The sequence below is a fragment of the Dreissena polymorpha genome, chromosome 3 (assembly GCF_020536995.1).
Source record: "Dreissena polymorpha isolate Duluth1 chromosome 3, UMN_Dpol_1.0, whole genome shotgun sequence".
Lineage (NCBI taxonomy): Eukaryota > Metazoa > Mollusca > Bivalvia > Myida > Dreissenidae > Dreissena > Dreissena polymorpha.
In genome coordinates, this window is record NC_068357.1 from 17,973,389 (window position 1) to 17,989,194 (window position 15,806).

The 15,806-nt window shown below is 34.5% G+C and overlaps 1 protein-coding gene across 1 annotated transcript in view; it reads left to right on the plus strand.

Moving 5' to 3' along the window:
- Positions 1-6,105: 6,105 nt before the first annotated feature.
- The window catches only part of LOC127872065 (exportin-5-like), an 84,923-nt gene continuing 75,222 nt past the window's right edge, over positions 6,106-15,806 (plus strand). Inside the window, 4 exon segments of the mRNA XM_052415398.1 lie at positions 6,106-6,275; positions 11,225-11,346; positions 11,751-11,823; positions 12,712-12,849. Coding sequence (XP_052271358.1) covers positions 6,183-6,275; positions 11,225-11,346; positions 11,751-11,823; positions 12,712-12,849 — 426 coding nt within the window. The 5' untranslated portion in view covers positions 6,106-6,182.

A 15,806-nucleotide genomic window follows, 5' to 3' on the forward strand; every position in this document is an offset into this window, starting at 1 on the left:
ATAAGTGATAAGTAAACAATAGCAAATTAATATAGAACAGTCAGTCTGGCATCTGTGATCTGCGAAGCAATATAGAAAATTGTCACTAAACACTTAATTAATCATTTCAACAACAACAAATATTTCACTAAAAACAATATGGGTTTATATCAGGTCGATCAACATACCTCCATCTATTGCGGGAACTAGAAGGGTGGACTAAAACCATAGACATTGAGCAAGGATCGAGTAGGCTATGTTTACATGGATTATCAGAAAGCCTTCGACAAACTCTCACGCCAAAGGCTCATAAACAAACTGAAAGCGTATAATATAGAAGGTAACCTGGTAAACTGGGGTATAGTGCCGAAAAGACCGTTTACCAAGAAGGCCGCACCAAAAAGGCCGCATAAGTGAACCAAAAAGGCCTTATGGTATGCCAGAAAGGCCATACAATATTTTTTATCATATCTATTAAATAATCATATTAATTCTAGTTTTTACTTTTTTATTAATCTACTGAAAAGTCGTTTATTTTATAATCAAGTCGGCAAAATCATCGTCAATTATCGCTTATGAATAGTTCGTCAGTCACAATATTTTTCCTTGAGTTATTGATGTTTCAGTTTTTTTTACTTAAAAGTCGTTAATTTTGTTATCAAAGTCGGCATAATTATCGCCAATAATCACGTAGGAATTAGCCGTTTAATAAAATTATATTTTTCTCTGAACTTAATGTTTGCATCTAAAAGGGTAACAAATGAGTATTGAAGGTGTTGTATACTTACATGGCGGCCAAATATATATAATATCCAGAATTATTGCTAAATATATAAACCGTTCATGTGTCAAAGTGGATTATAGTAGTGTCGTTTGTATTCATTATATTGAAAAATATTCCGGACTTTATTTGGCGTTTGATATGTAGTGTTTTTAAATCGTGTAAATTATACGTATTTCTTCACGAGTATTAACTTAATGTGTTTTGACATTGTGCGAGTGTTGTGGTATGGTCTCCTATCATTGTATAGGATGCGTTCAGCAGGTGCGGCCCAGCCAGCATGACTGGTGCAACCGATGGCAACATCGCAAATGTGGCACATGTAAAAAAATAATTATATAAAAAGACGAAGAACGTTTTATTCAAATCCGATATAACACATCTACAGTGCGTTAGGTCAAAATGACCCGTGACCATTGTCACAATCGTATAACATAGTCAATGTCGTCAAAAAAGTAAGAAGAAAACGACAGTTGCAGTTAACAGCGCTAAAACTGGCAAGAAGTTTCATCTTGCATACCACAAGGCTTGGTGTTAGGATCCATATTATTTGTAATTTACGTAAACAACATGCCGGACACTGTCCAATTATCAGTATACTCATTTGCAGACAATACAAAAATATCGAAATTGATTAATGATAACAAAGACAGAAATGTTGCAAAAGGCCTACAAAGAATGGAGAAATGAGGTGATACATGGCTATTAAAATTCCACCCGAACAAATGTAAATACCTTTATGTTGGAAAAAATGACCCAAAATCAAATTATCAAAACATACTTATGGGGACAGCACTAGAAAGAATCAATAAGGAGAAAGACATGGGAGTCATAGTGCATGACAAGCGCTCGTGTGAAAAACACAAATGAAAAAAATGATTTTTAAAAAGCCATTCCAGTGTCAGCAGTGATCCGAAGAACATTCTAAAACATTGATAAAAAAATCATTTCTGCTACTACCGGGTGCAGGATCACGTGACTTTGTTGGAACTGGTAAGTGTTGCTTTTTTCGAATTACTTTTGAAAAACACTTTTTCTTACGAATTTCAACTAGACAGATTGTTTTATGCTTCTTTATTATGGCAGTGTGAAATACATCAGAATTACTTTATTTAATAAGCATGTGTTCTTGTTCTAAAATCCTATGTGCACTGCATTTATTTATACGGTTATGCTTCACGCAACATGAAATTTTGTCCACGATTTCAGAAGTATTCAAGGATTTACTCTTACGCCTTAAAGGGGCCTTTTCACAGATTTTGGCATTTTTTAACTTATTCATTAAATGCTTTATATTGATAAATGTAAACATTGGATCGTAAAAGCTCCAGTAAAAAATCAAGAATAAAATTAAAAAAGGAAAAGAACATTGCCCGGAGCAGGTTTCGAACCGGTGACCCCTGGAGTCCTGCCAGAATCCTGAAGTAAAAACGCTTTAGCCTACTGAGCTATTCCGCCAAGTACACATACCTGACGTATTTTATACCTTATCTAAGTATAGTATGATAAATCCAACAAAAACACATTTTTCTTTTTTTATACCTTATCTAAGCAATCTTCGTAGTTGCACAAAATTTAACGACAAAAACAGATCTCTCCAAATTATTCAATCGTTTCGCGTTGCAACGCTTTATAATTTTTAGGTTTTAAAATCGTCAAAAGATGCATATAATGGCTATATTAGAGCATGGTAAATGTTCAGTATTACTGTTTCCTCACTTATATCATAACTAAAACGAAAATTTGCGAATCTGAAACAACTTTTTTCAATTTTGTCAATTTACCAAAGCGTGAAAAGATCCCTTTAAGATATTGACACAAACCGCAAGAAAAAACTGTCTTGTATGCATTAAAGAGTTTTGCAAATGAATTTAAATAACTTGAGATATTTGCAAAAATAAAGTTCTTAACGGTGTATTTACATTCTGTCCAGCCCCCCTTTAAACCCCGTTGATTCTTCACCCTGACTATACAAAGCATTTGTAAGATCACATCCAGACTACGCCAGCTCAGTTTGGTTTCCACACATAAAAAATGAAACAATTTAATCGAAGGAGTCCAAAGGCGGGCCACAAAATTAAGGCAACTCACATGCTTCCAAAACTTAAATTATGAGGAAAGACTGAAAAAGAACTTATATATCGAACGCTCAAATGCAGAAGGCATCGTGGTTACATGATCGAAATATACAAATTCGAGAGAGGAAAATATTACTTACACGCAGCTGATTTCATCAAGCGGAGAAAGGATTACATATTATCTTTTTGAAATTGAGAAAGACATAAAAGAATCAATGTGGTCAACACTTATACAGATACACATGTATGATATTCCTGATAAAAAAATCAAGTCACTTTCATGTCATCCTTCACACTGGGCATGAATCCATTTTTAGAAAAGTCATTTATTGAACAGATCCAACTGAACAGTTCACACTACTCACAGCACAAGGCCATCTTTCAAGTTTGGCTTTTTGCGTGGTCTTGATGGCATTTTGAATGATTAGAAAAAGTTAAAGAATATAGCCAAGAGAAACACAAATATATATCCTCATATCCCTTTATCACTACAAATTACATACATGACTTGTTAGTGGTCCTTAGTAGTTCCTTAGTGGTCCTTAGTGGTACCTTAGTGGTCCTTAGTGGCATTCTTTACAAAGATGGTGACGTCACTACGTTATATTGTCTGAAATATTTTTTGTTGACTCATTGCCTTAGTGGTACTTAGCGGAAACGGAGATTTTACGGTGTTCCCGGTAATTTTACATCTTTGGACTTATTCTTTAAAATAGACCCAAAATAGACAAGTCGCCCCAAATTTATTGGACATCTCGCCCCAACCGAAATTCAACTTGCCCCAAATGTATTAACAACTCGCTATAAATTATGTTGTTATATAAATTATACATTTTATTGAAGATATTTATAATATAACAATATTTAGTAGAAAACGAAAGTAGATTTTACGGTGTTCCCGATAATAATACATCTTTGGACTTATTTTTCAATGACCAAACGACCAACACGGGAAAAAAATAAAATTCAAAGTTCATATTCATAATCTATAACATTGTTTACAGCAAAAATAAATAATTGTTTGAATCGCAATAATAATTGTCATTGGTTCGCACCTATCAACGCTGACCTATCAACCCCAATTAAGTTTTCACGCCTATGAAGTGATATTTGTCGTAATTGTCTACAGATTAAAGCATATGAAACCAAACTGATACAAATCTTCTTGTCAGGGCAGTTATTTGTGCCTTATATACATTAGTAGTAAACTGAGTCGTACACGAGTTCCTAATAACAACTATTGGAATTTCGTGTTAAATAATTATAGATGTGCTGATATAAATTTGCAATGTTGTATATCTACTTACATACTAATATATAAGTTGTATGTAAAATTTAGTTTTGGCATTTATTTTCGCCGGTCCCGACTACCATGATCGTAAACAACGGTGTTTAGCTGTATAACATTTCCTTCTCGTTTTCCTTATCATTTCAATTTTGCAATACAGCTCATTTGTTAAATCAGCAAAAATTAGTAGACAAAATGTTATGTCAGTAGGGAGTATACGCAAAGCCTTTTATTAACTTGAAATAGAACTTTGCAATATATAGGATTTTGTGGTATTGAAAATAAATACAAATTTAACACTGTTTTAATATAATAAAATATCGGACAGTTTCCACCAACACAAATTTCTCGACGAAATTATAACGTACAGTCCTATTTTTTATGTCAATGGCAAGAGATATAGTCTTGACCCCAATTTCATAGTGAGATCGGAATGTTGTTCTACTTTATTTAATTAGTACTGGATTAATACTGGATGTGTGTTTTGCGTTTATTTGACATTTTGGTTATCCATTTATCTAGTTTTCTTCATACTTTAACGCATAAGCTTTCCTGAATCAAATTTAAAATCCAAGTATAAATATTTACTCTCATGATTGTTTTTATTTTAATTAATTTATACATCAGTAATATGCAACAGTATCGGTTGAACTCCGATATCTAAGCATTTTAGAACTGCCTTTATTAATCCATATACCGAGAAGTAGCTGGATGACTTTAATGACATCACAAGAGTTTATTGTCAGTAACATCACTGAGATGGTTGGTAATCGATAATCTTTGATAAGGAAGGCAGATTACAGAAGGCACTAGTTTGACTATCGAATTAATAAAATGGGAGTAATAAAAGATTTGTTCTGTTCTGATAAATTCGTAATAGTGATGTTTTAGGAACTCGAAACAAGCTTTCAAATTATTGTATGGTTTGTCATATCTTCATATGAACTTGCTTAGGATGTTTGAATATTAAGGACAAATCAATAAAATAATGGATTTTGTATATCATTCCCTGTGTGCAGTTAATGCATACTCTTACTTACCTCGTTTTTAGTAGTTGCCGCGTTAACTGACTCAATTACGCATATTATAGCTCAGCGTATTGCCAAACAATACGTCTCATTAATAAATCTGTCGACAGACCATGAAAGTATGGCGGCAAATTAATGTTTTACAATTCATACGTTTTCAAAACAGTACTAACACAACGGCATTAATTCCTTTATTCTTTAATCACACCAAACAAGGATACAGTGTGTCCCATTAATAAACTCGTGAAAAGACAATGAACGCATGCCGGCAATATTACTGTTTGACGATTCACACGTTTTCAAGACAGGGCTGCCACATAGGAATTACTTTATGGATAATAATAATAACAAGAGCTTCGCATAACGGGTGCCACGAGCAGGCTATGACAATAACTCGGTTTTTCTCCGAAAACAGCCTCGCTTATAATAATCAAACGCACGTATATAACAGCCAATAACAACTTATAATTATAAGCAATCAAAGTTTGTATGTAAACGATTAAAGCATTGTACAGTTTTTCTATATAAAATACAAAACCAAAAAAACGGACCAAGTATAATGTTCGCATTCATTTCTTGATAATAACATCAAACACAAATACACAAATAACAAGCATAGCTTACTTAACAAATATGTCATTAGCAAAATAATTGTATATAATTATAGTCAAAAGTAACAGACACATCATTTAACTCGTATTAAATATATTGACATATATTCAAAATACTGATCAAATACACATTTATTCTAATGCATGCCTCGCAAACTATACGAAAATAAATTAGGGCGAGTTGTTTTTCGGTTAGGGCGAGTTGTCCAATAAATTTGGGGCGACTTGTCTTATTTCTAGGGCGACTTGTCCTGGGGCGAGTTGGCAATGGGGCGAGTTGTCTGGACACACTTAGCGGTACTTAGCGGTCCTTAGTGGTATTTAGTATGACCGTAAAAGGGAGACAACTTTTGCGAAACACCGGCTGGGCATATCGTTAACTATCTTTAAATGAGATATAATTATTATGAATGAAGTATGGATTCACATGATATCGATACTCTAAAGCTAGCCGTGGAAACAATTTTACATCCAGGTGCTTTGCAATCGGAAAGACATAAGGCACAGCAGGTACGTCACTCATTTGTAAATAGTGTATTAGTATTCGGATGATTAAATGTCCCAATATTAGTGTTAAAAAAAGTGTTTGTCATAATGTCTTTACTTTTACACGGTCAGACATACCTGCCAGACGTCCCGATCTGGGCTGGACATTCACGCTTTTGGGATGTTTGTCCCGTAGCAGATCTATCTATCTATCTATACTGTCTAAGTAACGCCCCTGGCCCCCTTGCTGGTATTATTGACGATTGTAGGACAAACGGCACCCGGTCAATCGGCACCCAGTGTTTTTTTGCAAACACGGACAGTCGGCACCCTGTAAATTTGTCGACCCAGACAATCGGCACCCGATTTATTTGTATACACGGACAAACCGCACCCGATTAATTTAGTTAAGTTTGAACCTATATATTTTTAGCTCTATTGCATCGAAAGACTAAGGCTTATATTAAAGCTGTCGAGTCCGTGTCCTGGGCCTAGAACCAGTACTTGGTGTCTTTGGGGGAGATCTAAAGAACGAACCTGTGACCCCCAGGTGGCTAGGCGGACACCATATCCATTACACCACGGCACCCGATTTATATGTATACCCGCACAATCGTCGCCCAATTTATTTGTATACCTGGACAAACAGCACCCGATTAAAGGCCATTATACTTTTTGACAACAAATAAAATTATAGTAAGGAAATTACAACTGGCTTGCATTTTTCTTGCTCAAATATATGCATACAATATATAATTTGAAAACACCACAATACACGGATGACACCTAGTTGAACTAATTCGTCTAATCTGCTAATTGCTTTGGTCAAAGAGATGATTAATAAATCGAAAGTACGGTTGACATTAAATGCATTAGTTTTCTCTTTCCGCGATATTTTGTTAGTTTGCTGCATTAACATATATAAGTGTATTTGAAGTGAAAACACCAATAATAATCAACCAGTGCTCAAGCTGATGCCAGACATTAACAAGGGCTCGCGCTGTCGTTCGCCACTTGAGCCATTTGAGTAAATATTGAGAATTTGGCTCAAGAAAAATTCGATTTGCGAAAATGCTAAAATCTCGTAAAATTTCATTGAAAACAGCCGCCATTTTAACCCGAAACTGGTTTTTATATTTTTCTCTTTGTTTCAATAAAGTATTCGCAATTTGAACAGTGAACGAAAACCGGTCTGCACCTGTATCGAGACATCGCTTGACCTTATTGTTATTGAAGTGCACATGGTAGCTGGCCAATCAAAACTGAGCTGGCTTACACATGAAATGACGTTGTTGAATGAAACGTAAAAATGGATGGAGCTATGAATACACAGTTAAAATTGTCGTCTGCAAACAAAATAGCGAATGGTCGCAAATGTCGTATTATAAGATTAAAAATGAAAATAAGCGTGACAATAAATTAATTATTTCCAAGCTGACTAACAATCTAAATTAAAGAGTGATAATTAAATAATCAGTTCTATGTCGTTGATGTTACAACTTTCTGCCGATTTTCGATTGAAATGAAAAGGTGTTAATTAATTCATTTGATCGTTTTACTCCCACACTATGATAACTAACAGCGGCGTATTTTAATCAAAGGAAAACGTGAAAAACACGCGCGGTTTAATTGCAATTAAAATTTAATTAAAGTTACGAATTTGTAACGCATAGGAAGACTAATTCATGTCGTCTACTATATAAATGGAAGTAACCACTTTGTCCGTACAGTCGCTAACATGACTTCTTTAACCTTAAAGCGTCCTTTGGACGAAAATGAGTCTGAACAAACAAACAAAATAATTATAACACAAAAAACTAGAGCATTCCAAGAGTCATGGAAAGTTGATAATAATTGGCTTCGCTTTGAGAATGAATCAAAATCAATGTACTGTGACCTATGCATTAAGGTGCAGAATTCCAACACGTTCACTGTAGGTTGCATTATCCTGAAAAAAACTCGGTGACGAAACATGCAAAGTCTAAAGGTAAGATTTTGAAGATGAGAGGAATTTTAATTTGAAATTACTTTGAAATGCTATAGTCTAACTATATGTATGTATGCAGATTGACTATGTATTTATTTATTTTTATATTTTCAGATCATACTCATGCCGTTGATGCCAGCAAGCAGTAAAGCAGCAAAACAATGTATTTTGTGAATGAAATGTATGCTTGTATTTTACATGCCATTCATCATGTTGTTAAAAATGCGCTGTATTAAAATATCTCTATTACTATGAAAATTGTGATTTAATTCACATTATGATATGTGACATGTGCTTGTTGTCATTAAAAGAAATATGAAAAATCTATAGTATATATTGTTATTTGAAACAAACGAAAACTGGTTGGCAATAGGTCCAAAACACACCACAGACAATCTAGGGTCCAAAAAATTTCCAGGTGGGGGGGGCATGCCCCGGACCCCCCTACATCTGGGTGGCTCAAACATTTTTTGGGCCAGCGCTAGCCCTGTTAACGACAATGGCGATTATTTTATCGGTATCGAGATTACTGTGTACACACTCGACCCTGTGTATTGTCATACACGCGTCAATTAACTTGTGCGACATCCTGGCCTAGAGCGTTTTTCTCAATTAGTGTCCGACAGAAGTGATAAATTTCGGAAAATTTCTTTTTATGTCCCCGTGCTTAACCAATTATCGGTGACTGTTCAATCTGCATTATTTTTTCGGAAATTATTATTTAATCGTCAATGGTCATTATTGAAAATCGCAGCGAATGTTGTCGGCTGATTTTGTTTTCCATGCCGTTTGTTTTCTGCAATTATATTACGTTGAACATTGCTTGATGAACTAATTATTTAATCACTATCAACTAATTATCCCCGTAATTACCACTATGTGTTGTCACAATTTACAAATACGCTTGTTAATGTTTTAATCAATTACAAGCGGGAATCGATTTAAAATTAAAACCAATTTCAACAGAATTTTCAGTAATATCCCCAATAAAAACACAACGATTTTGTCCATACATATAGCTATTACAGGAACATTAAAATTGTGCCGTTTGTCCGGGTATACAAATAAATCGGGTGCCGATTGTCCGGGTCGACAAAAGAGTGCCGACTGTCCGTGGCGACAAATTTACTGGGTGCCGACTGTCCGCGTATGCAAAAAAACACTGGGTGCCGATTGACCGGGTGCCGTTTGTCCGGATACCATTATTGACAGGTAGAAGAAGAAGTAGAAGTGCTTTCTATAGGCTAACAATAACATTCGCTATTAAAGGTCTGTTTGGCTATAATTTACCATCGCTTAACCCTTTATCGCCCTTTTAACAACCCACTTCTACTACTCGAGTGCACAAGTGGGTTTTTTACATATCATTAAGGATTTTATCAGGCATTCACACCAAGGTGTTTTCATGAAAGGGGTCGCTAATTGCTATCTATAGATATGTCGCATTGAAATAAAAGCCAACAACGGCCCAATTAAGTCAAAAGATACTTTATTATACCACCGCATGTTGAAAAAAACTGTCATAACACTGATTTTGTATATCAAACAAATTGAATGCTGATCAATATACATTGATGTTTCACATAAATTAACTTTTTGTGTATATTGCATCTATCTAAATTTAGAGTAAATTGACAATTGGTTGAATAAGAACAGCACTCGATGTTCGCTTACTTTCGGAAAATGGGGAACGTGTGTTTTCATGACATTTTTAAACACAGCGTTGATATTGACCAGAAATATAGTTTTTGTATTTAACATACTGACTATTGACTAAAGTAAAGGTGGAATGATTGATCGATGTATGTGTCCTGGCAGGACAGTCCTGCTTTTTGGTCAAATGTCCAGACAATTTTTCTTGTATTTCCCAACCTGGTACTGAAAAATCCTGGCATTTTAGGCTGGGTCATATATGGAATTCCGTTTTACTTTAAAGTGTATTTAATCTTAAGGGAAGACAGGGTGTATGGCTATTATGAAATATAGCGTAAGTTGATAATATGTTAGATTGCACTCAATTCAATTCTCAAAGGGTCTCATTATAAAACTACCAACTTTCAGGGATTTTTGTCCTTGCCTTTACTTTAGTTAACATAGTAGTTTCAATTAAAAGATAAAAATGTCCACTTTGGATATAAATGATATATATATAAACATGTATATTGCTGATTAGGTGTCACTTAAAGGGGCCTTTTCACAGATTTTGGCATATTTTGAAGTTTGTCATTAAATGCTTTATATTGATAAATGTAAACATTGGATCTTAAAAGCTCCAATAAAAAATCAAGAATAAAATTAAAACAAGGAAAAAAAAGTAGCCGGTACCGGGGCTCGAACCAGTGACCCCCGGAGTCCTGGAGTTAGTCTGAAGTAAAAACGCATTAGCCCTCTCGGCTATTCCGCTGAGTATACACAGAATAAGTATTTTATACCTTATATAAGCAATCTTCGTAGTTTCGTAAATTTAAACAACAACAACAGAACTCTCCGAATGATTCAATCGTTTCGCGTTGCAACGCTTTATAATTTTTAGGTTTTCAAATCGTCAAAAGATACATATAATGGCTATATTGGACTGTGGTAAATGTTCAGTAAAACTGTTTTCTCACAAATATCATAACTAAAACGAAAATTTGCGAATCTGAAACAACTTTTTTCAATTTTGTCAATTTACCAAACCATGAAAAGATACCTTTAAAACACTGCTAACAAGTGTTGTCATTAGAGGAAGACAGTACATGTTTTTATATAAATTTTTGGTAAAACTGATTCTCGATTGTGATTTTTGTAGGAAACTTTTTGAACTTAAATCATTAATACCAGTGTCATGACAAAAATCCTGACTTTTATTGTAAACTTTTTGATTTTCCATATATAATATGTTTAATAATATTTTAGCTAGGATAATATGATTAAATTTTGATAACATTAATATAAATGTTTAAAGTCTCCACCTAATATTTTAACATTTGTTTACATATTATAGATATGCGACCATTTCAAGGAGACATCTCCACACTGTATGCAGGTGGGAATGATGTTTTCTGACAGAGAGTATCCACCACTGATACGCCATTTTGGATTACAGTTATTGGAACACAGCATCAAGCAAGTGTTTTGCAGACTTTTACCTAAAGAATTTCAGAATCTTTAAGGAGGTAGTCTACCAAAATGAAGAAATTAATTTTAAAGATTCTTCAGTTGTAAATGTCCCTGCCCAGAGTTGTGCAGATGAAATGGTTTAAATCAAATTAATATCAGTATGTGACATCAGATTTTGGTTTTCTTCAAAGATTGTTCATATCATACCCCTTGGTTTGAAACATGTCACACACATAGTCGTTCATGCAAACTAGGGCCATCTTGGCCCTCTCATTTAGATTTAAAAATATTTCTGCATTTTGTAAATTTTATTTGTTAGCGTTACTTCTTACTGCAGAGATCGAATAGTTAGAGATCAGAACAATATACTTACTGTTTTCAAATTATGAAAATGTTCTTCTTTTCTGCAGGTATAAGTGGAATAACATGGAATTGAAAGATAGAGAACAACTTAAGCAGTTTTCTTTGCAGCTGATTGCAGAGGTAATTTTTTCTTTTTTAGAACATGAAATTGTGTGTTCTTTTGTATTATTGTCATTACAGCTTTTTGAAACAGACATCTGCTTTTTCATGATGCATGTGCGTAAAGTGTCATCTTAGCTACTATCCATGTGCAGTCCGCACAGGCAAATCAGGGATGACTTTTTTTAGCCTAAACAGGTTTTCACTATGAAGATGCTTCCTTTAGACGAAATAAACCATTAATTTATGATTAAAGCTGAACATGTCCAAACTTTAATAACATGCATTTTACCCCATTACCCAAGAGCAAGTCTCAGATGTTATTATATTTTTATGATCACGAGTGAAATAACAAACCATCTTACACTGACATGAACACATTTTCTGTTTCATTTATGCCTTTTTTTCAAGAAAATAATTAACAGCTGTTTTCCGTTCGCTGAAAAGTAACCTTTTCTCCCATGGTGTGCCTCAATACATTTCAATTCACAAAATGACATCATAAGTGTTTGCATCGTGTTCGCATAAATCTAGCGAAATTATCCAGTTAAACTCTTTGACAATGTAAATAAACGGTGAAACAAGCATAAAATAAAAAGAAAATTTGTTGGATTCGATGGAATATCAATTTTATGTCACTCGTGATCATAAAAAAACTTGTTAAGTGGGTCAAACAAGGGAAGTAAATGTTGATATGAAAATCTAAAAATTGAAAAAGAAGGTCCAAAAAATTGTTGTTTTTTTACCGGTGAAAATTACAATTTGTTTATTTTCACTGCTGTTATTTCTCTGCAGAAATGTCATATTTTATCATTAGGTAAAAAGGAAACACCTTTTATTTGTGTCTATTGCACTTGAGTTTTCCATATTCTTTGCCAAGGCACATGTGTTTTTCATATTCATGTCTAGGGCACTAACGGCATACTGAAGGAAGAGCTTCACATCAAAGATGCCATATCGAGGCTGGTAGTGGAGATTATGAAGCATGACTGGCCAAACTACTGGACCACGCTGATGGCTGACCTTTATAAACTCTGTGTTGTTGGGGTATGTTTATGTGTGCAGTAAGCTTAAAGATTATTTTTCTTATCAAATTTGGGTTCAGTAGGGGGCCCCATTCTAAATGGAAATAAGTACATATTTTTCCCAAATGGGACCGAAAAATTCCCAAGGTTTCCTTTTTTTTTTTAAATAAGTCTCAATATTTAACACATCTCAAATCCATATCTATAAGTACAATATTGAATTTACTTATATTCTCAATTTTAAAGTATTTTTAGCACAAGTTCACAGCACTCATTTCCAATTTTTGTCTTAACGCTGCATTTTTTTCGAAATGCAAATGGACCCGGCCCCATTCCCAAGAGGTGCAAAAAACACTGCATAATCTGCCATATGACAAATTAAGATCTGTTCTTGGAAATTTGGGTTTATTGTATTATTACCGTAATTACTCTATGTTTTCGGACACTCTAAGTTTTCGAACACCCCTATTTTTAGCAAAAATAATTATTTTTCGTGACTCTTAATTTTCGGACACACGAGTTTTCGTCCATAATTAATGTCTCTAAGTTTTCGGACAGTATATTTTACAGCGTTATTTTACCAAATTTCGGTCCTGTTTTCGATATCTAATGACACTTTGATCAAGGGGTTTTACAACCAGATTAACATCTTAAAGCATGGCAGGTGCATGCCTGAGGACAACGGACCATTACATTTGCGTTATTGGGTAAATAACCTTGTAAGCTGGTATTAAACAATGGTTTCGCCCGATAGTATAATAAGCGTTGTGACAATTACCATGGGTAGTGCCTATTAACAGTTCAATTATCTACCGAAATTGTACCAACCCTTCTCAGTAAAATAACTGTGACAAATACTAAGCGCTTCAACGTGTGATGCACCCTATTGCAAGTTTTACGAACAAAGGAAGGAGTTAGACAACAAGTATCGGAAATGACCAAACAAAGAATTCATAGTTTGCTTTTTTAAAGCGTTAATTACAGGTTCATACTAGCGAGTATCGGTACATCACATGCTCATCTTTGAACTCGTTGGTCAAAGTACAACCTTGCAGTCACTTTCTGTCAAATAAATAAAGCATTTAAAATTATTTAAAATGCAGTGCAAAAATAAATAACTGTTATTTATACTATACGGCATGGTATTTTACAAGCGCGTGCTATTACCGGTAGTCGTTGATACAATTGACGCTTTTTTCGGACACTTAAATTTCGACTCTAAGTTTTCGGACACCTGTATTTTGTGAATATTTTTCGTATCTAAGTTTTCGGACACGAAAAAAATTAATTATTTTTAAGTGTTGGAAAACATAGAGCAATTACAGTATGTGCATAAAAAAATCGTCCCAAATTACCATGTGCAGTCCACGCAAGTACTACATTTTCCACTTTAATGGAATTTTTTGTTTAAAGGAAGTCTCTTCTAAACAAAAATCCTGTTAAGGTCGAAAGTTTCGTCCTTGGTTAGCCTTTGCAGACTGCATAAGCTAATCTGGGATAATACTTCACGCCCATTCAATAAGCCCAGTTTTCCCAGAACATGGATCATTTTCATCATGAAGCAGCCTAAATCAACAGAATTGTGCCAAAGCAAGGCAAATCTTCAGGCATGAGAAGCCTACCAAATAGGGTGATATGGAAATGGCATGTATGCACTTTTATTCATTTGTCCTCTGTACCTTGTAGTGTCGAAACCCAATCGCTAGAACTTGCCAAGACCTACAACATAAGTTCGAGCCATCTGGATTTCGAGCCATCCGATTTCTAATATTCTTATGTTTAGTAACATAAATCTGCAATAGATTTACATCACCAGTTTAAGAGTATTAATACTGTCTAAATTCTGCACTTCTGTCTGCTTTAGATTTAATAAAAGCCAAATATATACTTTTTAGCTCATCTATTTTTTGAAAAAAAATTATGAGCTATTGTCATCACCTTGGCGTCGGCGTCGGCGTCGGCGTCGGCGTCCGGTTAAGTTTTGCGTTTAGGTCCACTTTTCTCAGAAAGTATCAATGCTATTGCATTCAAACTTGGTACACTTACTTACTATCATGAGGGGACTGGGCAGGCAAAGTTAGATAACTCTGGCGTGCATTTTGACTGAATTATGTGCCCTTTTTATACTTAGAAAATTGAAAATTTTGGTTAAGTTTTGCGTTTAGGTCCACTTTTTTCAGAAAGTATCAATGCTATTGCATTCAAACTTGGTACACTTACTTACTATCATGAGGGGACTGGGCACGCAAAGTTAGATAACTCTGGCTTTCATTTTGACAGAATTATGTGCCCTTTTTATACTTAGAAAATTGAAAATTTTGGTTAAGTTTTGTGTTAAGGTCCATTTTATTCCTTAAGTATCAAAGCTATTGCTTTCATACTTGCAACACTTACTAACTACCGTAAGGGGACTGTGCAGGCAAAGTTAGGTAACTCTGACTGGCATTTGGACGGAATTATGGGCCCTTTATACTTAGAAAATTGAAAGTTTGGTTAAGTTTTGTGTTTTGGTCCACTTTACCCCTAAAGTATCATAGATATTGCTATCATTCTTGGAACACTCGCAAACTATCATAAGGGTACAGTAAAAGGACAAGTTGCATAACTCTGGATGTCATTTTTACGGAATTATGGCCCTTTTTTGACTTAGTAACTTTGAATATATGGTTAAATTTTGTGTTTCGATCCACTTTACTTCTTAAGTATCAAGGCTATTGCTTTCAAACTTCAAATACTTTCATGCTATCATGAGGTTACTGTACCTGGCAAGTTGAATTTTACCTTGACCTTTGAATGACCTTGACTCTCAAGGTCAAATTATTAAATTTCTCTAAAATTGCCATAACTTCTTTATTTATGATTAGATTTGATTGATACTTTGACAAAACTACTCTTACCTGACATACCACAATAGACTCCACCCAAACCATCGCCCGTGCCCCCCCCCCCCCCCACAACCCCCCCCCCTATTTTTTTTTT